The sequence below is a fragment of the Helicoverpa armigera genome, chromosome 1 (assembly GCF_030705265.1).
Source record: "Helicoverpa armigera isolate CAAS_96S chromosome 1, ASM3070526v1, whole genome shotgun sequence".
Taxonomy (NCBI): Eukaryota; Metazoa; Arthropoda; class Insecta; order Lepidoptera; family Noctuidae; genus Helicoverpa; species Helicoverpa armigera.
Window position 1 is genome coordinate 17595188 of NC_087120.1, and position 24700 is coordinate 17619887.

The 24700-nt window shown below is 62.2% G+C and overlaps 1 protein-coding gene and 1 pseudogene across 1 annotated transcript; one reads left to right on the top strand and one right to left on the bottom strand.

Annotated features, from left to right (window-relative positions):
- Positions 1-94: 94 nt before the first annotated feature.
- On the bottom strand, positions 95-1075 carry LOC135117619 (uncharacterized). Its single transcript, XM_064037135.1, has one exon. It carries the CDS (start codon positions 1073-1075, stop codon positions 95-97), a length of 981 nt encoding a protein of 326 aa, XP_063893205.1.
- Positions 1076-14533: 13458 nt separating this feature from the next.
- LOC135117620 (uncharacterized) lies at positions 14534-22068 on the top strand (annotated as a pseudogene).
- Positions 22069-24700: the final 2632 nt, after the last annotated feature.

Here is a 24700-nt window from a genome sequence, read left to right on the forward strand (position 1 = left end):
GTATCTCCGATTCCATTCGCCCAGCGACTCCAATCGGATCTGCCGCTTGACGAATGAAACCGGGCAGAGGTCGTAATCTGGCCTGGTTTTGCTTTTAAAGCCGCTTCCTTGGCCAGGTGGTCGGCGCGCTCATTTCCTCCAGTCCAGCGTGTGCCTTTATCCAGAACAAGGATGTATTTTTGCCCTGGGATAAGGCCACGTTAAGGTTCGCCCTTGCTTCCACTGCCAGGGCGTGGAGGGCACTCTGGTTAGTGACTGTTTGCAGAGCTGCCTTCGAGTCACTGTATATTCCGAAAGTGCCCTCCCGGCGTCGCAGTATTTGCCTGGTGGCTACGCATATGGCCAGGAGTTCTGCCTGGTAGACAGTACAGCAAGACGGCAGACTGAGTTTCGAGGACTTGATCTCGGCCTCTCTATCCCAAAGGGAGAGTGCTGCTCCGACCTTGCCCTCGATCTTGCTGCCGTCTGTAAAGAACCGTATGTCCTGGCTGTTGTGGGACTCCACATGAGACTGATCTACCAAGCTCACGAACCCCATGGCCGTATGTTTCGCCGGGTGTGGCGTGTCTGCGAACGCTACCACTCGTTCCACCTCACGACCGGCCAGCGAAGTTACTCCCTTTTTCTTTTCATACAGCGCTGCTGCTTCCTGAATCCTGATGTCGAGCGGGAGCAACCCCGCTAGCACAAGTGCCGAATGCAGTGAGACGGTGCGGTACGCTCCGCACAGTTTCTGAGCGAACCCTCGCTGGACCGAATTTAGGAGTTTCTGCACACCGACTTTCTTGGCTGCTGGCGCCCAGGCGCTAGCCGCGTACAGAATCACCGGTTCCACCGCCGCCGTGTAGATGCTGCGGATCACCTCGGGGTGTAGACCCCAGCTCACCTTTGCCGCTCTGGCCAACTGTTTATAGATATTAATGGCCTTCTTGCAGACATTTGCGACATGGGTGTTAAATGTGAGCTTGTGATCCACAGTGAGCCCCAGTATCTTTATTTCCTCTGACATGCCAATGGCGACCCCGCCCATGCTCAGAGAGGGGACATCGTACTTAAGCTTCCTGGTTACAACCATGGCGCATGTTTTGTGTGGCGCAAACTTCATCTTATTTCTGATGCCCCACCCCGAACATACTCGAGGGCGGCATTGGCACGTCTTTGGATTTCGAGTGCTGTATCCCCGCTAAAAATGAGGACGACGTCGTCAGCGAAAGCCTGACAGTAGTCGCCTCGCTGTTCAAGACCTTTTAGCAGGGGATCCAGCACCAGGTTCCAGAGGATTGGGCCTCCGATGGACCCCTGCACACATCCCTTGTTCGTGTCCCGGCGGCACCGCTCCCGGCGTACCTGACCCGGACACACCTGTCGTTGAGGTAGCTGTCTATCATCCTTCTTATGTTCACCGGGCACTTTCCTCAGCCAGTCTGGTCCTGATGGCCGGCCACCATGCGCTGTCGAAGGCTCCTCTATATCAAGAGACAACAGTGATCAGCTTTTGTCGTTTAATTTTCCTTGATGTGTTGAATCATGGTGTAGAGGGAGTCTTCGGTGCTTTTTTGTGGCATGAAGCCAAACTGGCGAGTACTAAGCCGCGGGACTAGGTGCCATTTGAGACGAGCTACCATCAACTTTTCCAGGATTTTGCCCAGGACAGGTAATAGGCCGATGGGTCGGTAAGACTTGGGGGCGGTGTAGGTGTCTTCCCTGGCTTCCGGAGGATCACCACTGTGGCCTCCTTCCAGGCTCCGGGAAGTGTCCCTGCTCGGTTAGGTTAGGTTAGGTTGGGTTGTCGCAGGAAGCTGCGGAACGGGAGAGGGAGATTTCAACTGCCGATCCCGCCCGCAGCAGGCGCTCCGGGCGCCGGAGGAGGGCAGACAACGCCCTCTTCCGCCCCCCATGAACGGGTCCAGGGGCGAAGGACTTGGGGAAGTCCCCGCCCCCTATTCAACGGACCCGAGGCGGAGGCGCGCGCGGGTGTCGACGCGCGCCCTGAGGCGTTGCACGGGGAGTTTAACACCACCCCCGTGCCCGAGGCGAGGCCCGCAAGGCGGGCCAGCACCAGTGCGGGGCTGCGGAAGAATTTGGATTCCCGCGGCCCCGCCCACGTGTAAGGAGGACACAGGGGGTTTTAGCCGGTAAGAGTCCGGCACCCTCCGCTTCCCCAGGCGGAGGAAGTCCATGAGGATTTCCCGAGAAAAAAAAGAAAAAAAAAAAAAAAAAAAGGTTAGGTTAGGTTAGGTTGTCCTGGCCGGATCCCCGCCCTGGGACCTAGAGGCTAAAGTACTCGCGTCGCTGTATCGGTGGCGCGAGGAAGAGCGGGCACGGGACTCGAGGCCGGTGCAGCGGCAGATAGCGCAGCGCCGAGCAGAGCTCCGTCAGGTCTTGGTGGCGGAATGGCGGCAGAGGCTTCTGCGCCCTACCGCCGGCCTCGCCACCGTCGAGGCGATCCGGCCAGTGCTCGACGACTGGCTCGGGAGAAGGCACGGCTCCCTGTCGTTCAGGGTGACGCAGGTGCTGTCGGGGCACGGCTGCTTCGGCAAGTACCTGTGTCGCATAGGCAGGAGCCGGACGCTCGGTGCCACCACTGCGTCCATGGCGGAGGACACGGCAACACACGTTCGTTCAGTGTGTTGCTTGGGAGGAGCAGCGCCGTGTCCTCACAAATGAAGTAGGAGGCGATCTGTCGCTGCCGGCCGTGGTACGGAAGATGGTCGGCAGCGCAGAGTCGTGGGACGCAGTGGTGTCCTTCTGCGAGGACGTGATGTCGCAGAAGGAAGCTGCGGAACGGGAGAGGGAGATTTCAACTGCCGATCCCGCCCGCAGCAGGCGCCCGGGCGCCGGAGGAGGGCAGACAACGCCCTCTTCCGCCCCCATGAACGGGTCCAGGGCGAAGGACTTGGGAAGTCCCCGCCCCCATTCAACGGACCGAGGCGGAGGCGCGCGCGGGTGTCGACGCGCGCCTCTGAGGCGTTGCACGGGGAGTTTAACACCTCACCCCCCCGTGCCCGAGGCGAGGCCCGCAAGGCGGGCCAGCACCAGTGCGGGGCTGCGGAAGAATTTGGATTCCGCGGCCCGCGCCCGCACGTGGGAGGGGACACAGGGGTTTTAGCCGGTAAGAGTCCGGCTCACCCTCCGCCTCTCCCCAGGCGGAGGAAGTCCATGAGGATTTCCCCGAGAAAAAAAAAAAAAGGTTAGGTTAGGTTGTCCTGGCCGGATCCCCGCCCTGGGACCTAGAGGCTAAAGTACTCGCGTCGCTGTATCGGTGGCGCGAGGAAGAGCGGGCACGGGACTCGAGGCCGGTGCAGCGGCAGATAGCGCAGCGCCGAGCAGAGCTCCGTCAGGTCTTGGTGGCGGAATGGCGGCAGAGGCTTCTGCGCCCTACCGCCGGCCTCGCCACCGTCGAGGCGATCCGGCCAGTGCTCGACGACTGGCTCGGGAGAAGGCACGGCCCTGTCGTTCAGGGTGACGCAGGTGCTGTCGGGGCACGGCTGCTTCGGCAAGTACCTGTGTCGCATAGGCAGGGAGCCGGACGCTCGGTGCCACCACTGCGTCCATGGCGGGGAGGACACGGCGCAACACACGTTCGTTCAGTGTGTTGCTTGGGAGGAGCAGCGCCGTGTCCTCACAAATGAAGTAGGAGGCGATCTGTCGCTGCCGGCCGTGGTACGGAAGATGGTCGGCAGCGCAGAGTCGTGGGACGCAGTGGTGTCCTTCTGCGAGGACGTGATGTCGCAGAAGGAAGCTGCGGAACGGGAGAGGAGATTTCAACTGCCGATCCCGCCCGCAGCAGCGCTCCGGGCGCCGGAGGAGGGCAGACAACGCCCCTTCCGCCCCCATGAACGGGTCCAGGGGCGAAGGACTTGAAGTCCCCGCCCCTATTCAACGGACCCGAGGCGGAGGCGCGCGCGGGTGTCGACGCGCCCTGAGGCGTTGCACGGGGAGTTAACACCTCACCCCCGTGCCCGAGGCGAGGCCCGCAAGGCGGCCAGCACCAGTGGGGCTGCGGAAGAATTTGGATTCCCGCGGCCCCGCGCCCACGTGTAAGGAGGACACAGGGGGGTTTTAGCCGGTAAGAGTCCGGCACACCCCTCCGCCTCTCCCCAGGCGGAGGAAGTCCATGAGGATTTCCCCCCGAGAAAAAAAAAAAAAAAAAAAGGTTGGGGTAGGGGCGAAGGACTTGGGAAGTCCCCGCCCCCTATTCAACGGACCCGAGGCGGAGGCGCGCGCGGGTGTCGACGCGCGCCTCTGAGGCGTTGCACGGGGGAGTTTAACACCTCACCCCCCCGTGCCCGAGGCGAGGCCCGCAAGGCGGGCCAGCACCAGTGCGGGGCTGCGGAAGAATTTGGATTCCCGCGGCCCCGCGCCCACGTGTAAGGAGGACACAGGGGGGTTTTAGCCGGTAAGAGTCCGCACACCCTCCGCCTCTCCCCAGGCGGAGGAAGTCCATGAGGATTTCCCCGAAAAAAAAAAAAAAAAAGGTTAGGTTGGAGGTGGAGACGCTGTCGGACCACAGGTATATCCGGTTCGACGTCTCTGCCCAGACCGCGAGCGGCCGCCATCCAACAGCCCCGATCAACGACGGCCCGCGCTGGGCGCTTAAGTGCATCGACAAGGAACTGCTCGAGGAAGCTGCCTTAGTCCAGTCCTGGATTTGGGAGTCGGCGACGGACGGCCCCGTCGACGTCGAAGCGGTGGCGCTGCGGTTTCGCGGGCGATGACGCAGATCTGCGACGCGTCCATGCCCGCGTCCGCCAACAGTCCGCAAGGCGCCAGGTGTACTGGTGGACCGCCGAGATTGCGCAGTTGCGCATCGCGTGCGTTGCGGCTCGCCGCCAGTACACACGATACCGGAGACGACGTCGACGGGTTTCCCGAGGAGGACGCGCTGTAGGTGTACAGCGCGTCCAAGGAGACTCTGTGGCTGGCCATCGGCGATTCTAAGTCGCGTGCCAGGGAGGAGCTGCTGGGGTCCCTGGATCGGGATCCGTGGGGCCGCCCTACCGTTGGGTACAGGGCAAGCTGCGTGCATGGGCGCCTCCACTGGTGCAGAGCATGCAGCCCCAGCTGCTAGGGGCGGTCGTATTGGCGCTCTTCCTGAGCGAGCGGGACACGTTCCCCCGACGATGGCTTCACCCTCGGCCACAGACTCTCCCGAAGAGGAGAGCACCGATGTCCCCGAGGTGACGCAAGCAGAGACGAGAGCGGCCGTGTCGCGGCTCCGGGCTAAGAACACGGCGCCCGGACCCGACGGAGTTCCTGGCCGAGCTCTCGTCCTGGCTCTGAAGGTGCTAGAGCCCCAGCTGAGAGGGCTCTTCACGGCATGTCTCGAGCAGGGTCAGTTTCCCAGTGTGTGGAAGGAGGGAGGCTGGTCCTGCTCAGGAAGAGGGCGCCCCGCGGACTCGCCGTCCGCGTACCGGCCCATAGTGCTGCTCGACGAGGCGGGCAAACTCTTTGAGCGCGTCATCGCAGATCGCCTCGTCAGCCACTTGTGCAGAGAGGGGCCGGACCTGGACGACAACCAGTTTGGTTTTCGTCGCGGGCGCTCCACCGTAGACGCCATAATGCGCGTGAGAGCCCTGGCGGAGGAGACGGTGTCCCAGGGTGGGGTGGTGTTGGCGGTGTCTTTAGACATCTCCAACGCGTTCAACACCCTGCCCTGGAGCTGTATTCGGGAGGCACTGAGATATCACCGCGTGCCTCCCTACCTCCGTCGCACAGTAGGGGCCTACCTAGAAGGTAGATGCGTCACATATCGGGGACATGACGGTGCCGGTCGGCACCTCATGACGTGCGGTGTTCCACAGGGATCGGTGCTGGGGCCGCTCCTGTGGAACATCGGTTACGATTGGGTGCTGAGAGGCGAACCCGTCGGGCGCCGACTTGACGTGTTATGCGGACGACACGCTTGTCACTGCCCGGGGAGCTCGCACAGGAAGCAGCGTTGATAGCCACGGCTGCGGTGTCACAGGTGGTGAACCGCATCCGGCGCCTGGGCCTGGAGGTGGCCCTCAACAAGTCGGAGGCCATGGTGTTTCATGGCCCCGACGCGCCGCCGTCGGGATCACACATCGTGGTCGGGGCCCGGATAGCTGTCGAGTCCACCATGAAGTATCTGGGATTGGTGCTCGACAGCCGATGGGAATTCGGCCCCACTTCCGGCGGCTGGTGCCCCAAGCTGATGGGCAGCGGGCGCGCTGTCAACGTTGCTTCCTAACATGGGGCTCGAGCGCCGCCTGTAGGCGGTTGTACGTGGGAATCGTGCGGTCCATGGCCCTATATGGGGCCCCTGTGGGCGATGGACCTGGCGGCCAGCACTCTAGCCATTCTGCGCAGACCGCAGAGGGCGATGGCCGTCAGAGTCGTCCGCGGGTATCGCACGATTTCCTACGAGGCGGCTTGCGTCCTGGCCGGATCCCCGCCCTGGGACCTAGAGGCTAAAGTACTCGCGTCGCTGTATCGGTGGCGCGAGGAAGAGCGGGCACGGGACTCGAGGCCGGTGCAGCGGCAGATAGCGCAGCGCCGAGCAGAGCTCCGTCAGGTCTTGGTGGCGGAATGGCGGCAGAGGCTTCTGCCCTACCGCCGGCCTCGCCACCGTCGAGGCGATCCGGCCAGTGCTCGACGACTGGCTCGGGAGAAGGCACGGCCCCTGTCGTTCAGGGTGACGCAGGTGCTGTCGGGGCACGGCTGCTTCGGCAAGTACCTGTGTCGCATAGGCAGGGAGCCGGACGCTCGGTGCCACCACTGCGTCCATGGCGGGGAGGACACGGCGCAACACACGTTCGTTCAGTGTGTTGCTTGGGAGGAGCAGCGCCGTGTCCTCACAAATGAAGTAGGAGGCGATCTGTCGCTGCCGGCCGTGGTACGGAAGATGGTCGGCAGCGCAGAGTCGTGGGACGCAGTGGTGTCCTTCTGCGAGGACGTGATGTCGCAGAAGGAAGCTGCGGAACGGGAGAGGAGATTTCAACTGCCGATCCCGCCCGCAGCAGGCGCTCCGGCGCCGGAGGAGGGCAGACAACGCCTCTTCCGCCCCCATGAACGGTCCAGGGGCGAAGGACTTGGGAAGTCCCCGCCCCTATTCAACGGACCCGAGGCGGAGGCGCGCGCGGGTGTCGACGCGCGCCTCTGAGGCGTTGCACGGGGAGTTTAACACCTCACCCCCGTGCCTGAGGCGAGGCCCGCAAGGCGGGCCAGCACCAGTGCGGGGCTGCGGAAGAATTTGATTCCCGCGGCCCCGCGCCCACGTAAGGAGGACACAGGGGTTTTAGCCGGTAAGAGTCCGGCACACCCTCCGCCTCTCCCCAGGCGGAGGAAGTCCATGAGGATTTCCCCGAGAAAAAAAAAAAAAAAAAAAGGTTAGGTTGAGGTTCGGGGACACGACGGTGCCGGTCGGCACCATGATGGTGTTCCACAGGGATCGGTGCTGGGGCCGCCCTGTGGAACATCGGTTACGATTGTGCTGAGAGGCGAACCCGTCGGGCGCCGACTTGACGTGTTATGCGGACGACACGCTTGTCACCGCCAGGGGAGCTCGCACAGGAAGCAGCGTTGATAGCCACGGCTGCGGTGTCACAGTGGTGAACCGCATCCGGCGCCTGGGCCTGAGGTGGCCCTCAACAAAGTCGGAGGCCATGGTGTTTCATGGCCCCGACGCGCGCCGCCGTCGGGATCACACATCGTGGTCGGTGGAGCCCGGATAGCTGTCGAGTCCACCATGAAGTATCTGGGATTGGTGCTCGACAGCCGATGGGGAATTCGGCCCCACTTCCGGCGGCTGGTGCCCAAGCTGATGGGTGCAGCGGGCGCGCTGTCAACGTTGCTTCCTAACATGGGGCCCGAGCGCCGCCTGTAGGCGGTTGTACGTGGGAATCGTGCGGTCCATGGCCCCATATGGGGCCCCTGTGTGGGCGATGGACCTGGCGGCCAGCACTCTAGCCATTCTGCGCAGACCGCAGAGGGCGATGGCCGTCAGAGTCGTCCGCAGGTCGCACGATTTCCTACGAGGCGGTTTGCGTCCTGGCCGGATCCCCGCCCTGGGACCTAGAGGCTAAAGTACTCGCGTCGCTGTATCGGTGGCGCGAGGAAGAGCGGGCACGGGACTCGAGGCCGGTGCAGCGGCAGATAGCGCAGCGCCGAGCAGACTCCGTCAGGTCTTGGTGGCGGAATGGCGGCAGAGGCTTCTGCGCTCTACCGCCGGCCTCGCCACCGTCGAGGCGATCCGGCCAGTGCTCGACGACTGGCTCGGGAGAAGGCACGGCCCTGTCGTTCAGGGTGACGCAGGTGCTGTCGGGGCACGGCTGCTTCGGCAAGTACCTGTGTCGCATAGGCAGGAGCCGGACGCCGGTGCCACCACTGCGTCCATGGCGGAGGACACGGCGCAACACACGTTCGTTCAGTGTGTTGCTTGGGAGGAGCAGCGCCGTGTCCTCACAAATGAAGTAGGAGGCGATCTGTCGCTGCCGGCCGTGGTACGGAAGATGGTCGGCAGCGCAGAGTCGGGACGCAGTGGTGTCCTTCTGCGAGGACGTGATGTCGCAGAAGGAAGCTGCGGAACGGGAGAGGGAGATTTCAACTGCCGATCCCGCCCGCAGCAGGCGCCGGGCGCCGGAGGAGGGCAGACAACGCCCCTTCCGCCCCCATGAACGGGTCCAGGGCGAAGGACTGGGGAAGTCCCCGCCCCCATTCAACGGACCCGAGGCGGAGGCGCGCGCGGGTGTCGACGCGCCTCTGAGGCGTTGCACGGGGGAGTTTAACACCTCACCCCCCCGTGCCCGAGGCGAGGCCCGCAAGGCGGGCCAGCACCAGTGCGGGGCTGCGGAAGAATTTGGATTCCCGCGGCCCCGCGCCCACGTGTAAGGAGGACACAGGGGGGTTTTAGCCGGTAAGAGTCCGGCACACCCCTCCGCCTCTCCCCAGGCGGAGGAAGTCCATGAGGATTTCCCCCCGAGAAAAAAAAAAAAAAAAGGTTAGGTTGAGGTGGAGACGCTGTCGGACCACAGGTATATCCGGTTCGACGTCTCTGCCCAGACCGCGAGCGGCCGCCATCCAACAGCCCCGATCAACGACGGCCCGCGCTGGGCGCTAAGTGCATCGACAAGGAACTGCTCGAGGAAGCTGCCTTAGTCCAGTCCTGATTTGGGAGTCGGCGACGGACGGCCTGTCGACGTCGAAGCGGTGGCGCTGCGGTTTCGCGGGGCGATGACGCAGATCTGCGACGCGTCCATGCCCCGCGTCCGCCAACAGTCCGCAAGGCGCCAGGTGTACTGGTGGACCGCCGAGATTGCGCAGTTGCGCATCGCGTGCGTTGCGGCTCGCCGCCAGTACACACGATACCGGAGACGACGTCGACGGGTTTCCGCCGAGGAGGACGCGCTGTATGAGGTGTACAGCGCGTCCAAGGAGACTCTGTGGCTGGCCATCGGCGATTCTAAGTCGCGTGCCAGGGAGGAGCTGCTGGGGTCCCTGGATCGGGATCCGGGGGCCGCCCCTACCGTTGGGTACGGGCAAGCTGCGTGCATGGGCGCCTCCACTGGTGCAGAGCATGCAGCCCCAGCTGCTAGGGGCGGTCGTGGCTGGCGCTCTCCCGAGCGAGCGGGACACGTTCCCCGACGATGGCTTCACCTCGGCCACAGACTCTCCCGAAGAGGAGAGCACCGATGTCCCCGAGGTGACGCAAGCAGAGACGAGAGCGCCGTGTCGCGGCTCCGGGCTAAGAACACGGCGCCCGGACCCGACGGAGTTCCTGGCCGAGCTCGTCCTGGCTCTGAAGGAGCTAGAGCCCCAGCTGAGAGGGCTCTTCACGGCATGTCTCGAGCAGGGTCAGTTTCCCAGTGGTGGAGGAGGCTGGTCCTGCTCAGGAAGCGAGGGCGCCCCGCGGACTCGCCGTCCGCGTACCGGCCCATAGTGCTCGACGAGGCGGGCAAACTCTTTGAGCGTGTCATCGCAGATCGCCTCGTCAGCCACTTGTGCAGAGGGGCGGACCTGGACGACAACCAGTTTGTTTTCGTCGCGGGCGCTCCACCGTAGACGCCATAATGCGCGTGAGAGCCCTGGCGGGAGACGGTGTCCCAGGGTGGGTGGTGTTGGCGGTGTCTTTAGACATCTCCAACGTTCAACACCCTGCCCTGGAGCTGTATTCGGGAGGCACTGAGATATCACCGCGCCTCCCTACCCGTCGCACAGTAGGGGCCTACCTAGAAGGTAGATGCGTCACATATCGGGGACATGACGGTGCGGTCGGCACCTCATGACGTGCGGTGTTCCACAGGGATCGGTGCTGGGGCCGCTCCTGTGGAACATCGGTTACGATTGGGTGCTGAGAGGCGAACCCGTCGGGCGCCGACTTGACGTGTTATGCGGACGACACGCTTGTCACCGCCCGGGGAGCTCGCACAGGGAAGCAGCGTTGATAGCCACGGCTGCGGTGTCACAGGTGGTGAACCGCATCCGGCGCCCTGGGCCTGAGGTGGCCCTCAACAAGTCGGAGGCCATGGTGTTTCATGGCCCCCGACGCGCCGCCGTCGGGATCACATCGTGGTCGGTGGAGCCGGATAGCTGTCGAGTCCACCATGAAGTATCTGGGATTGGTGCTCGACAGCCGATGGGAATTCGGCCCCACTTCCGGCGGCTGGTGCCCAAGCTGATGGCAGCGGGCGCGCTGTCAACGTTGCTTCCAACATGGGGGCCCGAGCGCCGCCTGTAGGCGGTTGTACGTGGGAATCGTGCGGTCCATGGCCCCTATATGGGGCCCCCTGTGTGGGCGATGGACCTGGCGCCAGCACTCAGCCATTCTGCGCAGACCGCAGAGGGCGATGGCCGTCAGAGTCGTCCGCGGGTATCGCACGATTTCCTACGAGGCGGCTTGCGTCCTGGCCGGATCCCCGCCCTGGGACCTAGAGGCCAGTACTCGCGTCGCTGTATCGGTGGCGCGAGGAAGAGCGGGCACGGGACTCGAGGCCGGTGCAGCGGCAGATAGCGCAGCGCCGAGCAGAGCTCCGTCAGGTCTTGGTGGCGGAATGGCGGCAGAGGCTTCTGCGCCCTACCGCCGGCCCTCGCCACCGTCGAGGCGATCCGGCCAGTGCTCGACGACTGGCTCGGGAGAAGGCACGGCTCCCTGTCGTTCAGGGTGACGCAGGTGCTGTCGGGGCACGGCTGCTTCGGCAAGTACCTGTGTCGCATAGGCAGGAGCCGGACGCTCGGTGCCACCACCACTGCGTCCATGGCGGAGGACACGGCGCAACACACGTTCGTTCAGTGTGTTGCTTGGGAGGCAGCGCCGTGTCCTCACAAATGAAGTAGGAGGCGATCTGTCGCTGCCGGCCGTGGTACGGAAGATGGTCGGCAGCGCAGAGTCGTGGGACGCAGTGGTGTCCTCTGCGAGGACGTGATGTCGCAGAAGGAAGCTGCGGAACGGGAGAGGGAGATTTCAACTGCCGATCCCGCCCGCAGCAGGCGCTCCGGGCGCCGGAGGAGGGCAGACAACGCCCTCTTCCGCCCCCATGAACGGGTCCAGGGCGAAGGACTGGGGAAGTCCCCGCCCCCATTCAACGGACCCGAGGCGGAGGCGCGCGCGGGTGTCGACGCGCGCCTCTGAGGCGTTGCACGGGGAGTTTAACACCTCACCCCCGTGCCTGAGGCGAGGCCCGCAAGGCGGGCCAGCACCAGTGCGGGCTGCGGAAGAATTTGATTCCCGCGGCCCCGCGCCCACGTAAGGAGGACACAGGGGTTTTAGCCGGTAAGAGTCCGCACACACCCTCCGCCTCCCCCAGGCGGAGGAAGTCCATGAGATTTCCCCGAGAAAAAAAAAAAAAAAAAGGTTAGTTAGTTGTCCTGAAGGTTGCCACGCAGTCCGGCAACCTGAAGGGCACATTCACCCGCGCCCTCGGCGAGGCAGCCGCCGACATCAAGGAGGCGGTTGGAGACCTCCTCAACCGAACGGCCTCAGACGAGGTCACTAAGTTGCAGGAGGGAACAGCCGCCCCGAAGAGATCTGGAGGATCTCCGGCGGCAAGTGGCTGCGCTGAGCGAGCAGCAGCAGCCACAATCTGCCGCCGTCGCCACTCCGCCCATGGCGACTCCCACTCCCGCACCGGGACCGACAAGCGCGCACACCGACGATGAGGTCGAGCGCATTGTTGGCTCTGCATGCTCCAGTGCGGGAGCATGAACGCTCGCATCGAGGCCATCTCTCGGCGCCTTCCGCAGGAGCCAATCCTCCGGCCGACATTAGCGGCGGACAAACGGACGGAGGAGCCGCCGAGACCTGCGCCTCAAAGGGGAAGCCCGCGGAGGGTGTTGAAAAGCCCGTGGAGGGACCCCGTCGGTGTTCAGCCCACGACTGCCGGGTCCAAGGGTGAGACCTGGGAAAGTCGGGCCGCAAGAAGGCCCGCAAAGCCGCCAAAGGCCGCGGCACCAGCAGCAGCGCGCGCCGCAGTTGCGCAGCCTGCGCGACGGACTGCCAAAGACCGGCGGTCGCAATGCGCCGGCGATACGTGCGCCTCGTTCTGAGGCTGTTACGCTAACGCTCCAGCCCGAGCTGCGGAGCGCGGCGTTACGTACCAGTCGGTGATTGCCGAGGCCAAGGCCAAGATAAAATTGGCAGATCTTGGCCTCCAGTCCGTCACCCTCAGGCAGGCTGCCACGGGTGCGCTGTTTGAGGTGGCTGGTGCTGCGAGCGACAGCGTCGAGAAGGCGGACGCTCTGGCCGCCAAAATGAAGGAGGTCCTCAACCCAGAGGACGTCCGGGTCTCCAGGCCAATGAAACCGCAGAAGTGCGGATTGCTGGCCTGGACGACTCCGTGACCTCTGAGGAGGTGGCGGCGGCCGTTGCTCGTGGCGGAGAGTGTCCGCCGGACAAGGTGCGGGCCGGCGACATACGCGTTGACGCTACCGGACTCGGCGTAGTCTGGGTTCGGTGCCCTGTAGCGTCGGCGAAAAGATCGCCGATAGTGGCAGATTGCTGGTTGGCTGGGTTGCAGCGAGGGTGAAACTCCTGCAGCCCGGGCTTTGCGGTGCTTCCGGTGCCTGGAGAAGGCACGTCCGGGCAAAATGCACCGCCGAGATTGACCGCAGCGACCTCTGTTATCGTTGCGGTCAGCCCGCCACAAGGCGGCCCAGTGTTCCGCGGCGCCAAACTGCTGCTTGTGTTCGGCTGTGGGGAAGCCAGCGGGACACAAAGTGGGCGGAGGGGCCTGTGGCGCGCCTGCCAGCAAGGCCGAAAAGAAGAGGAGCTCTAAGCCTGCCGGGAAACCTCGCCACCCCGCAGGCCAGTAGCTCGCGGCCGACTCCCGCCCAGGACCGTTGCCGAGGGAATGGAGTGTCAATAATAGGGCACCTCCATTTCCTCCAGGGCAACATCAACCACTGTGCCAGAGCTCAGGATCTTCTCCTCCAGAGCATGGCAGAGTGGTCGATTGACGTGGCTGTGGTCGCCGAGCCGTACTTCATCCCCGCCCGTGACAACTGGCTGGGGTGCGCTGACGGTTTGGTGGCCATTATTGGCGGGACTCTGACCGACCCGTCTCGGGGCCGTGGCTGGTTGCTGCGGTCTCGGGCGGCATCGTCATTGGGGCGGCGTTTCTCCCCAACAAGAGTCTCGCCGACTTCGAGGGTTTCCTTGTCGAGTTGGGCGCCGTCACCGCCATCACCCTCGCCCCTGGTGCTCGGGATCTCAACGCCAAGTCATCGGCGGGGATCTCCGGTCACTGACCCTCGGGGCGAGGTGCTGGAAGAGGGCGGTGACGACCGGTCTGGTCGTCCTGAATCGGGCTCGGAATACACGTGCGTGCGGCAGCGGGGCGGGTCGATAGTGGACGTCTGCTAGCCCCTCTGTCGCCAGCCGAGTCCGCGACTGGCGTGTCGCCGTGGAGGTGGAGACGCTGTCGGACCACAGGTATATCCGGTTCGACGTCTCTGCCCAGACCGCGAGCGGCCGCCATCCAACAGCCCCGATCAACGACGGCCCGCGCTGGGCGCTGGTGCATCGACAAGGAACTGCTCGAGGAAGCTGCCTTAGTCCAGTCCTGGATTTGAGTCGGCGACGGACGGCCCCGTCGACGTCGAAGCGGTGGCGCTGCGGTTTCGCGGGCGATGACGCAGATCTGCGACGCGTCCATGCCCCGCGTCCGCCAACAGTCCGCAAGGCGCCAGGTGTACTGGTGGACCGCCGAGATTGCGCAGTTGCGCATCGCGCGTTGCGGCTCGCCGCCAGTACACACGATACCGGAGACGACGTCGACGGGTTTCCGCCGAGAGGACGCGCTGTATGAGGTGTACAGCGCGTCCAAGGAGACTCTGCTGGCCATCGGCGATTCTAAGTCGCGTGCCAGGAGGAGCTGCTGGGGTCCCTGGATCGGGATCCGTGGGGCCGCCCCTACCGTTGGGCGCAGGGCAAGCTGCGTGCATGGGCGCCTCCACTGGTGCAGAGCATGCAGCCCCAGCTGCTAGGGGCGGTCGTATTGGCGCTCTTCCCTGAGCGAGGGACACGTTCCCCGACGATGGCTTCACCTCGGCCACAGACTCTCCCGAAGAGGCACCGATGTCCCGAGGTGACGCAAGCAGAGACGAGAGCGGCCGTGTCGCAGCTCGGGCTAAGAACACGGCGCCCGGACCCGACGGAGTTCCTGGCCGAGCTCTCGTCCTGGCTCTGAAGGAGCTAGAGCCCCAGCTGAGAGGGCTCTTCACGGCATGTCTCGAGCAGGGTCAGTTTCCAGTGTGTGGGGAGGGAGGCTGGTCCTGCTCAGGAAGGAGGCGCCCGCGGACTCGCCGTCCGCGTACCGGCCCATAGTGCTGCTCGACGAGGCGGGCAAACTCTTTGAGCGTGTCATCGCAGATCGCCTCGTCAGCCACTTGTGCAGAGGGCCGGACCTGGACGACAACCAGTTTGGTTTTCGTCGCGGGCGCTCCACCGTAGACGCCATAATGCGCGTGAGAGCCCTGGCGGAGGAGACGGTGTCCCGGGTGGGTGTTGGCGGTGTCTTTAGACATCTCCAACGCGTTCAACACCCTGCCCTGGAGCTGTATTCGGGAGGCACTGAGATATCACCGCGTGCCTCCCTACCTCCGTCGCACAGTAGGGGCCTACCTAGAAGGTAGATGCGTCACATATCGGGGACATGACGGTGCCGGTCGGCACCTCATGACGTGCGGTGTTCCACAGGGATCGGTGCTGGGGCCGCTCCTGTGGAACATCGGTTACGATTGGTGCTGAGAGGCGAACCCGTCGGGCGCCGACTTGACGTGTTATGCGGACGACACGCTTGTCACTGCCCGGGAGCTCGCACAGGAAGCAGCGTTGATAGCCACGGCTGCGGTGTCACAGGTGGTGAACCGCATCCGGCGCCTGGGCCTGAGGTGGCCCTCAACAAGTCGGAGGCCATGGTGTTTCATGGCCCCGACGCGCGCCGCCGTCGGGACACATCGTGGTCGGTGGAGCCGGATAGCTGTCGAGTCCACCATGAAGTATCTGGGATTGGTGCTCGACAGCCGATGGGAATTCGGCCCCCACCGGCGGCTGGTGCCCAAGCTGATGGTGCAGCGGCGCGCTGTCAACGTTGCTTCCTAACATGGGGCTCGAGCGCCGCCTGTAGGCGGTTGTACGTGGGAATCGTGCGGTCCATGGCCTATATGGGGCCCCTGTGGCGATGGACCTGGCGGCCAGCACTCAGCCATTCTGCGCAGACCGCAGAGGGCGATGGCCGTCAGAGTCGTCCGCGGGTATCGCACGATTTCCTACGAGGCGGCTTGCGTCCTGGCCGGATCCCCGCCCTGGGACCTAGAGAGGCTAAAGTACTCGCGTCGCTGTATCGGTGGCGCGAGGAAGAGCGGACACGGGACTCGAGGCCGGTGCAGCGGCAGATAGCGCAGCGCCGAGCAGAGCTCCGTCAGGTCTTGGTGGCGGAATGGCGGCAGAGGCTTCTGCGCCCTACCGCCGGCCTCGCCACCGTCGAGGCGATCCGGCCAGTGCTCGACGACTGGCTCGGGAGAAGGCACGGCTCCCTGTCGTTCAGGGTGACGCAGGTGCTGTCGGGGCACGGCTGCTTCGGCAAGTACCTGTGTCGCAGGCAGGGGAGCCGGACGCTCGGTGCCACCACTGCGTCCATGGCGGGAGGACACGGCGCAACACACGTTCGTTCAGTGTGTTGCTTGGGAGGAGCAGCGCCGTGTCCTCACAAATGAAGTAGGAGGCGATCTGTCGCTGCCGGCCGTGGTACGGAAGATGGTCGGCAGCGCAGAGTCGTGACGCAGTGGTGTCCTTCTGCGAGGACGTGATGTCGCAGAAGGAAGCTGCGGAACGGGAGAGGGAGATTTCAACTGCCGATCCCGCCCGCAGCAGCGCTCCGGGCGCCGGAGGAGGGCAGACAACGCCCTCTTCCGCCCCCATGAACGGGTCCAGGGGCGAAGGACTTGGGGAAGTCCCCGCCCCTATTCAACGGACCCGAGGCGGAGGCGCGCGGGTGTCGACGCGCGCCTCTGAGGCGTTGCACGGGAGTTTAACACCTCACCCCCGTGCCTGAGGTGAGGCCCGCAAGGCGGGCCAGCACCAGTGCGGGGCTGCGGAAGAATTTGATTCCCGCGGCCCCGCGCCCACGTAAGGAGGACACAGGGTTAGCCGGTAAGAGTCCGGCACACCCCTCCGCCTCTCCCAGGCGGAGGAAGTCCATGAGGATTTCCCCGAGAAAAAAAAAAAAAAAAAGGTTTCCAGGAGGCCAATCCTCCGGCCGACATTAGCGGCGGACAAACGGAGGACGGAGGAGCCGAGACCTGCGCCTCAAAGGGGAAGCCCGCGGAGGGTGTTGAAAGCCCGTGGAGGGAACCCCGTCGAGGTTCAGCCCACGACTGCCGGGTCCAAGGGTGACCTGGGCGAAAGTCGTGGGCCGCAAGAAGGCCCGCAAAGCCGCCAAAAGGCGCGCACCAGCAGCAGCGCGCGCCGCAGTTGCGCAGCCTGCGCGACGGACTGCCAAAAGACCGGCGGTCGCAATGCGCCGGCGATACGTGCGCCCGTTCTGAGGGGCTGTTACGCTAACGCTCCAGCCCGGAGCTGCGGAGCGCGGCGTTACGTACCAGTCGGTGATTGCCGAGGCCAAGGCCAAGATAAAATTGGCAGATCTTGGCCTCCAGTCCGTCACCCTCAGGCAGGCTGCCACGGGTGCGCGGCTGTTTGAGGTGGCTGGTGCTGCGAGCGACAGCGTCGAGAAGGCGGACGCTCTGGCCGCCAAAATGAAGGAGGTCCTCAACCCAGAGGACGTCCGGTCTCCAGGCCAATGAAACCGCAGAAGTGCGGATTGCTGGCCTGGACGACTCCGTGACCTCTGAGGAGGTGGCGGCGGCCGTTGCTCGTGGCGGAGAGTGTCCGCCGGACAAGGTGCGGGCCGGCGACATACGCGTTGACGCTACCGGACTCGGCGTAGTCTGGGTTCGGTGCCCTGTAGCGTCGGCGAAAAGATCGCCGATAGTGGCAGATTGCTGGTTGGCTGGGTTGCAGCGGGTGAAACTCCTGCAGCCCCGGCTTTGCGGTGCTTCCGGTGCCTGGAGAAGGGGCACGTCCGGGCAAAATGCACCGCCGAGATTGACCGCAGCGACCTCTGTTATCGTTGCGGTCAGCCCGGCCAAGGCGGGCCCAGTGTTCCGCGGCGCCAAACTGCTGCTTGTGTTCGGCTGTGGGGAAGCCAGCGGGACACAAAGTGGGCGGAGGGGCCTGTGGCGCGCCTGCCAGCAAGGCCAAGAAAAAGAAGAGGAGCTCTAAGCCTGGGGAAACCTCGCCACCCCCGCAGGCCAGTAGCTCCGCGGCCGACTCCCGGCCCAGGACCGTTGCCGTGGGAATGGAGTGTCAATAATAGGGCACCTCCATTTCCTCCAGGGCAACATCAACCACTGTGCCAGAGCTCAGGATCTTCTCCTCCAGAGCATGGCAGAGTGGTCGATTGACGTGGCTGTGGTCGCCGAGCCGTACTTCATCCCCGCCCGTGACAACTGGCTGGGGTGCGCTGACGGTTGGTGGCCATTATTGGCGGGACTCTGACCGACCCGTCTCGGGGCCGTGGCTGGGTTGCTGCGGTCTCGGGCGGCATCGTCATTGTGGGGCGTATTTCTCCCAACAAGAGTCTCGCCGACTTCGAGGGTTTCCTTGTCGAGTTGGGCGCCGTCGTAGGCCGCCATCACCCTCGCCCCGTTCTGGTGCTCGGGGATCTCAACGCCAAGTCATCGGCGGGGATCTCCGGTCACTGACCCTCGGGGCGAGGTGCTGGAAGAGTGGGCGGTGACGACCGGTCTGGTCGTCCTGAATCGGGGCTCGGAATACACGTGCGTGCGGCAGCGGGGCGGGTCGATAGTGGACGTCTCGTTCGCTAGCCCCTCTGTCGCCAGCCGAGTCCGCGACTGGCGTGTCGCCGTGGAGGTGGAGACGCTGTCGGACCACAGGTATATCCGGTTCGACGTCTCTGCCCAGACCGCGAGCGGCCGCCATCCAACAGCCCCGATCAACGACGGCCCGCGCTGGGCGCTTAAGTGCATCGACAAGGAACTGCTCGAGGAAGCTGCCTTAGTCCAGTCCTGGATTTGGGAGTCGGCGACGGACGGCCCCGTCGACGTCGAAGCGGTGGCGCTGCGGTTTCGCGGGGCGATGACGCAGATCTGCGACGCGTCCATGCCCCGCGTCCGCCAACAGTCCGCAAGGCGCCAGGTGTACTGGTGGACCGCCGAGATTGCGCAGTTGCGCATCGCGTGCGTTGCGGCTCGCCGCCAGTACACACGATACCGGAGACGACGACGGGTTTGCCGAGGAGGACGCGCTGTATGAGGTGTACAGCGCGTCCAAGGAGACTCTGTGGCTGGCCATCGGCGATTCTAAGTCGCGTGCCAGGGAGGAGCTGCTGGGGTCCCTGGATCGGGATCCAGGGCCGCCCCTACCGTTGGGTACGGGGCAAGCTGCGTGCATGGGCGCCTCCACTGGTGCAGAGCATGCAGCCCCAGCTGCTAGCGGTCGTATTGGCGCTCTTCCCTGAGCGAGCGGGACACGTTCCCCCGACGATGGCTTCACCCTCGGCCACAGACTCTCCCGAAGAGGAGAGCACCGATGTCCCCGAGGTGACGCAAGCAGAGACGAGAGCGGCCGTGTCGCGGCTCCGGGCTAAGAACACGGCGCCCGGACCCGACGGAGTTCCTGGCCGAGCTCGTCCTGGCTCTGAAGGAGCTAGAGCCCCAGCTGAGAGGGCTCTTCACGGCATGTCTCGAGCAGGGTCAGTTTCCCAGTGTGTGGAAGGAGGGAGGCTGGTCCTGCTCAGGAAGGGCGCCCCGCGGACTCGCCGTCCGCGTACCGGCCCATAGTGCTGCTCGACGAGGCGGGCAAACTCTTTGAGCGTGTCATCGCAGATCGCCTCGTCAGCCACTTGTGCAGAGAGGGGCGGACCTGGACGACAACCAGTTTGGTTTTCGTCGCGGGCGCTCCACCGTAGACGCCATAATGCGCGTGAGGGCCCTGGCGGAGGAGACGGTGTCCCAGGTGGGGTGGTGTTGGCGGTGTCTTTAGACATCTCCAACGCGTTCAACACCCTGCCCTGGAGCTGTATTCGGGAGGCACTGAGATATCACCGCGCCTCCCTACCCGTCGCACAGTAGGGGCCTACCTAGAAGGTAGATGCGTCACATATCGGGGACATGACGGTGCCGGTCGGCACCTCATGACGTGCGGTGTTCACAGGGATCGGTGCTGGGGCCGCTCCTGTGGAACATCGGTTACGATTGCGTTGAGAGGCGAACTCCCGTCGGGCGCCGACTTGACGTGTTATGCGGACGACACGCTTGTCACTGCCCGGGGAGCTCGCACAGGGAAGCAGCGTTGATAGCCACGGCTGCGGTGTCACAGGTGGTGAACCGCATCCGGCGCCTGGGCCTGGAGGTGGCCCTCAACAAGTCGGAGGCCATGGTGTTTCATGGCCCCGACGCGCCGCCGTCGGGATCACACATCGTGGTCGGTGGAGCGGATAGCTGTCGAGTCCACCATGAAGTATCTGGGATTGGTGCTCGACAGCCGATGGGAATTCGGCCCCACTTCCGGCGGCTGGTGCCCAAGCTGATGGGTGCAGCGGGCGCGCTGTCAACGTTGCTTCCCAACATGGGGGCCCGAGCGCCGCCTGTAGGCGGTTGTACGTGGGAATCGTGCGGTCCATGGCCTATATGGGGCCCCTGTGGGCGATGGACCTGGCGGCCAGCACTCTAGCCATTCTGCGCAGACCGCAGAGGGCGATGGCCGTCAGAGTCGTCCGCGGGTATCGCACGATTTCCTACGAGGCGGCTTGCGTCCTGGCCGGATCCCCGCCCTGGGACCTAGAGGCTAAAGTACCGCGTCGCTGTATCGGTGGCGCGAGGAAGAGCGGGCACGGGACTCGAGGCCGGTGCAGCGGCAGATAGCGCAGCGCCGAGCAGAGCTCCGTCAGGTCTTGGTGGCGGAATGGCGGCAGAGGCTCTGCGCCCTACCGCCGGCCTCGCCACCGTCGAGGCGATCCGGCCAGTGCTCGACGACTGGCTCGGGAGAAGGCACGGCTCCCTGTCGTTCAGGGTGACGCAGGTGCTGTCGGGGCACGGCTGCTTCGGCAAGTACCTGTGTCGCATAGGCAGGGAGCCGGACGCTCGGTGCCACCACTGCGTCCATGGCGGGAGGACACGGCGCAACACACGTTCGTTCAGTGTGTTGCTTGGGAGGAGCAGCGCCGTGTCCTCACAAATGAAAGGAGGCGATCTGTCGCTGCCGGCCGTGGTACGGAAGATGGTCGGCAGCGCAGAGTCGTGGGACGCAGTGGTGTCCTTCTGCGAGGACGTGATGTCGCAGAAGGAAGCTGCGGAACGGGAGAGGGAGATTTCAACTGCCGATCCCGCCCGCAGCAGGCGCCCGGGCGCCGGAGGAGGGCAGACAACGCCCTCTTCCGCCCCCATGAACGGGTCCAGGGCGAAGGACTTGGGGAAGTCCCCGCCCCCATTCAACGGACCCGAGGCGGAGGCGCGCGCGGGTGTCGACGCGCGCCTCTGAGGCGTTGCACGGGGAGTTTAACACCTCACCCCCGTGCCTGAGGCGAGGCCCGCGCGGGCCAGCACCAGTGCGGGGCTGCGGAAGAATTGGATTCCCGCGGCCCCGCGCCCACGTGTAAGGAGGACACAGGGGGTTTTAGCCGGTAAGAGTCCGGCACACCCCTCCGCCTCCCCAGGCGGAGGAAGTCCATGAGGATTTCTCCGAAAAGGTTAGGTTAGGTTTTTTTTTGTGGCAGGAGTGGGAAATCCTCATGGACACCCCGAGGGTAGTGCCGGACTCTTACCGGCTAAACCCACCCTGCCGTCAAGTGTACCCCTGACATAGTCAGAGACCTTATTTGCTCTGTTTTTAATTTTTAAAATTTTTAGCAATTAATTTTCTGGTGGAATAATATATAGTTGAGTATAATATATATATATATATTTAATAAATAATATTTAATAAATAATAAATAATATAATTTGTATATAAATATTTAGCTTATAAATAATTATATCTATACGTTATAAACATTTATGTATAATAATTTTGATAGATATTAAGATATAATAAATATGTTTATATAATAAATTCAATTCTTTTAATAATTAACAATTTTTAATAAATAATAACTCTCAACTCGTTTATAATTCCCATGCTTGCCAGGCCATATTATTGCTAATAAGGTGGAAGCATGGGTCGGGCTTCTTTATTCCTACCTATTATCTCTTGTTTTATTTTTATTTATTACTATTAAAGCCAATTTTATTGCGTATTCTAGAAATTTTGATCTTGTCTTTTGCTTCTTATTAGGCCAGCTAAAGTGTTTTGCTAAGTTCGACCCCCAGCTGTTGTTCCAGGTCATAGCGCTCGCGAGCAAAGATGGGACACTCCAGCAGTATATGTGGCACAGATTCTTCTGCGAGTGGATCGATGTGCACGACGAGCTCTCCTTACACTTGAAACGTTTCAAGTATGCAGAGAACCCGCCGTGTCCCGTTAGTATTTGGGTGGTAATGCTGGTGCCCCCTTACTATCCTATAAGCGTCTGGTGCATTCGGGAAGAATAATTTTGTCCCAGAGGCAGTTTCCCCGACCCGTATTCCGGTCCCATTCGCCAAGCGTTTCCATACGGATTTGTCGCCTGACGAATGATATCGGACACAGGTCGTAGTCCGGTTTCTTTGACCGTAGAGCAGCTTCTTTGCTAGTTGGTCGGCTCTTTCGTTCTCCAGCCCTGCGTGGGCCTTGATCCAGAACAAGGAGACGCTCTTGTTCTGGAGCGTGCAGAGTCGGATGGCGTCTCGTTTCCACAGCTAAGGGGTGAGGGAGGTGACGTTTGTTACGGTCTGAAGAGCCGACTTTGAGTCACTGAAGATGCCAAACGTGGTACCAGTGTGTTTCAGCGCTTCTCCTACGGCTCGTTGTATAGCCAGGAGCTCCGCCTGATAGACGGTACAAAAGGACGGCAGTTAAGGGCTTTGGTTTCGGACGTGCTATTCCACAATGATAGCGCCGCCCCAACCTTACCCTCGATCTTGCTGCCATCCGTAAAGATCCGCACGTCGAAATTACTGTGGGTTTGATATTGTTCCTCGTCTATCAGGCTGTCGAACTCCAGGCTAGTTTGCTCTGCAGGGTGTGGCGCCTCTATTGCTGGAGCCATACGTTCCACTTCCCTGTCTCCCAGTACCGGCTGCGGTACACCTCGCTTGGCACCATACAGTGAGGCCGCTTCCTGTACACGGAGGTCGAGCGGAAGCAACCCAGCCAGCACTAGGGCAGAGTTTAGGGATACGGTCCGGTAGGCCCTGCACAACTTTTGAGCGAAACCTCTGGACCACGCTTAGCTGCTTCCGGACTCCTAGCTTGGTCGTGGCTGGTGCCCACGCACTCGCCGCGTACATTATGATGGGTTCGACGGCTGCGGTGTAAATTGATCTGATCACCTCTGGGTGGAGACCCCAACTCACACGTGCTGTCCTGGCCAGTTGTTTATAAATTCCTATCGCCTTTTTGCAAACGTCAGTCACGTGTGTGTTGAAGGTGAGCTTGGCGTCGACCGTAAGCCCCAGTATTTTAATTTCTTGGGACAGACCAATCTCGATCCCCCCCATGCTGAGGCGTGGGTTGTCATACTTGAGCCTCCGCGTGAGGACCATTGCGTTGGTTTTGTGCGGCGCGAATTTGAGCTTATTTTTGACACCCCACGCCTGAACACGTTCGAGTGCGGCATTGGCCCGTCCTTCGATTTCTAGGGCTGTTTCGCCGTCGAAGACCATCACAACATCGTCAGCAAACGCCTGGACGTATTCGCCACGACTTTCCTGCTCTTTGAGGAGCGGGTCCAGCAGCAAATTCCAGAGAATTGGGCCACCTATAGAGCCCTGGACGCAACCTTTATTTGTGTCTTTTCTGCACTCTTCCCCGCCATATCTAACCCTGACTACTCTATTGCTCAGGTAGCTGTCCATTACCCGCCTCAAATCTGCCGGACACCTTTCCTCAGCCAATCGCACTCTAATAGCTGGCCACCATGCACTGTCAAAGCGCCCTCAATGTCCAGCGACACCAGGACAACGATCTTCTTCTTTGTAAGCCTTCCACGGATGTGCTGTATCAGACTGTAGAGGGCGTCCTCGGTGCTTTTTGGGGCATAAAGCCGTATTGAGTACTTATCGTCGGTAGTATGTAGAATTTGAGGCGAGCAACCAACATCTTTTCGTACACCTTCCCAAGACAGGCAAAAGCCCAATCGGCCTGTAAGACTTTGGGACGGTGTACGAGGTTTTCCCAGGCTTCCTGAGCACCACCACGGTCGCCTCCTTCCAGATCTTTGGGAAGTAGTGGAGCGTGAGGCATTTGTTGATGAGGGCAGAAAGAAGGCGGGTCGCAGCAAACTGCGTGAGTGCAGATGTCAGCCGTGAGGCCATCAGCTCCTGGGCCTTTTCGGGTTAAAGGACTTTACGGACCGATCCAGCTCGCTTTGAGTAAACGGTGGTTCATGCTGCTCACCATGACTCCACTCGTTTACTATGTTTGCCAGTTCTCTCGTGTGGCGATGGTCCGTATTGTCTTGCTCCTCGAGGTCCACCGGATAAAAGTTTCAGCCAGCAGCTCACGGAGCCTACGGCGTCCAAGGTGCGGCCATCCTTTGTAAAGGTAGGTCCTCTTCCTTTTGGCAGTTCTCCCAAGACCCGATATATCCCTTCCCAGACTCCTTCCCTATCCTGTTTGCTGCAGAACTCTTTCCAGCCTGCTGTTTGTGCCTGTATCGCTGCTGCTTCATATTTTTCTTTTTCTTCCAGGTAAAGGCCAACAACCATCGCTCTTCGAGTCGGCGCTGCGCTCCTGATTCTACGTCTTTGGTGGCGACTAGCTTCTTCATCTCTTCGAGCTCCTCAGACCACCACGGCAAGGTAAGTGTTACGGTATTCTTTTTGTAGGTATAGTGTCTGTGCTTGTATCTATTATTGCTTGTGTATGATTTGACTGTTGTTTCTAGTTGGTCTGTGTTTTGTATGTATGTTATTTCCAATGTTGTAAGATTTCTCTCAAGCATAATTTGAGACAGTTTCTCATGAAACTGCCTCCAATTTGCCTTCCTTGTATTGTATAATCTGGTAGTTCTTTGTATGTGCGTTCCTTTCGATTTTGTTAAATTTATTCCAAAATTATGCCGTTGTGGTCTGAGCTCGTGAG

What these genes read in the sequence shown, in the direction of transcription:
- LOC135117619 (XM_064037135.1), bottom strand. Translation starts at nt 1,075, where the DNA reads ATGGTTGTAACCAGGAAGCTTAAGTACGATGTCCCCTCTCTGAGCATG.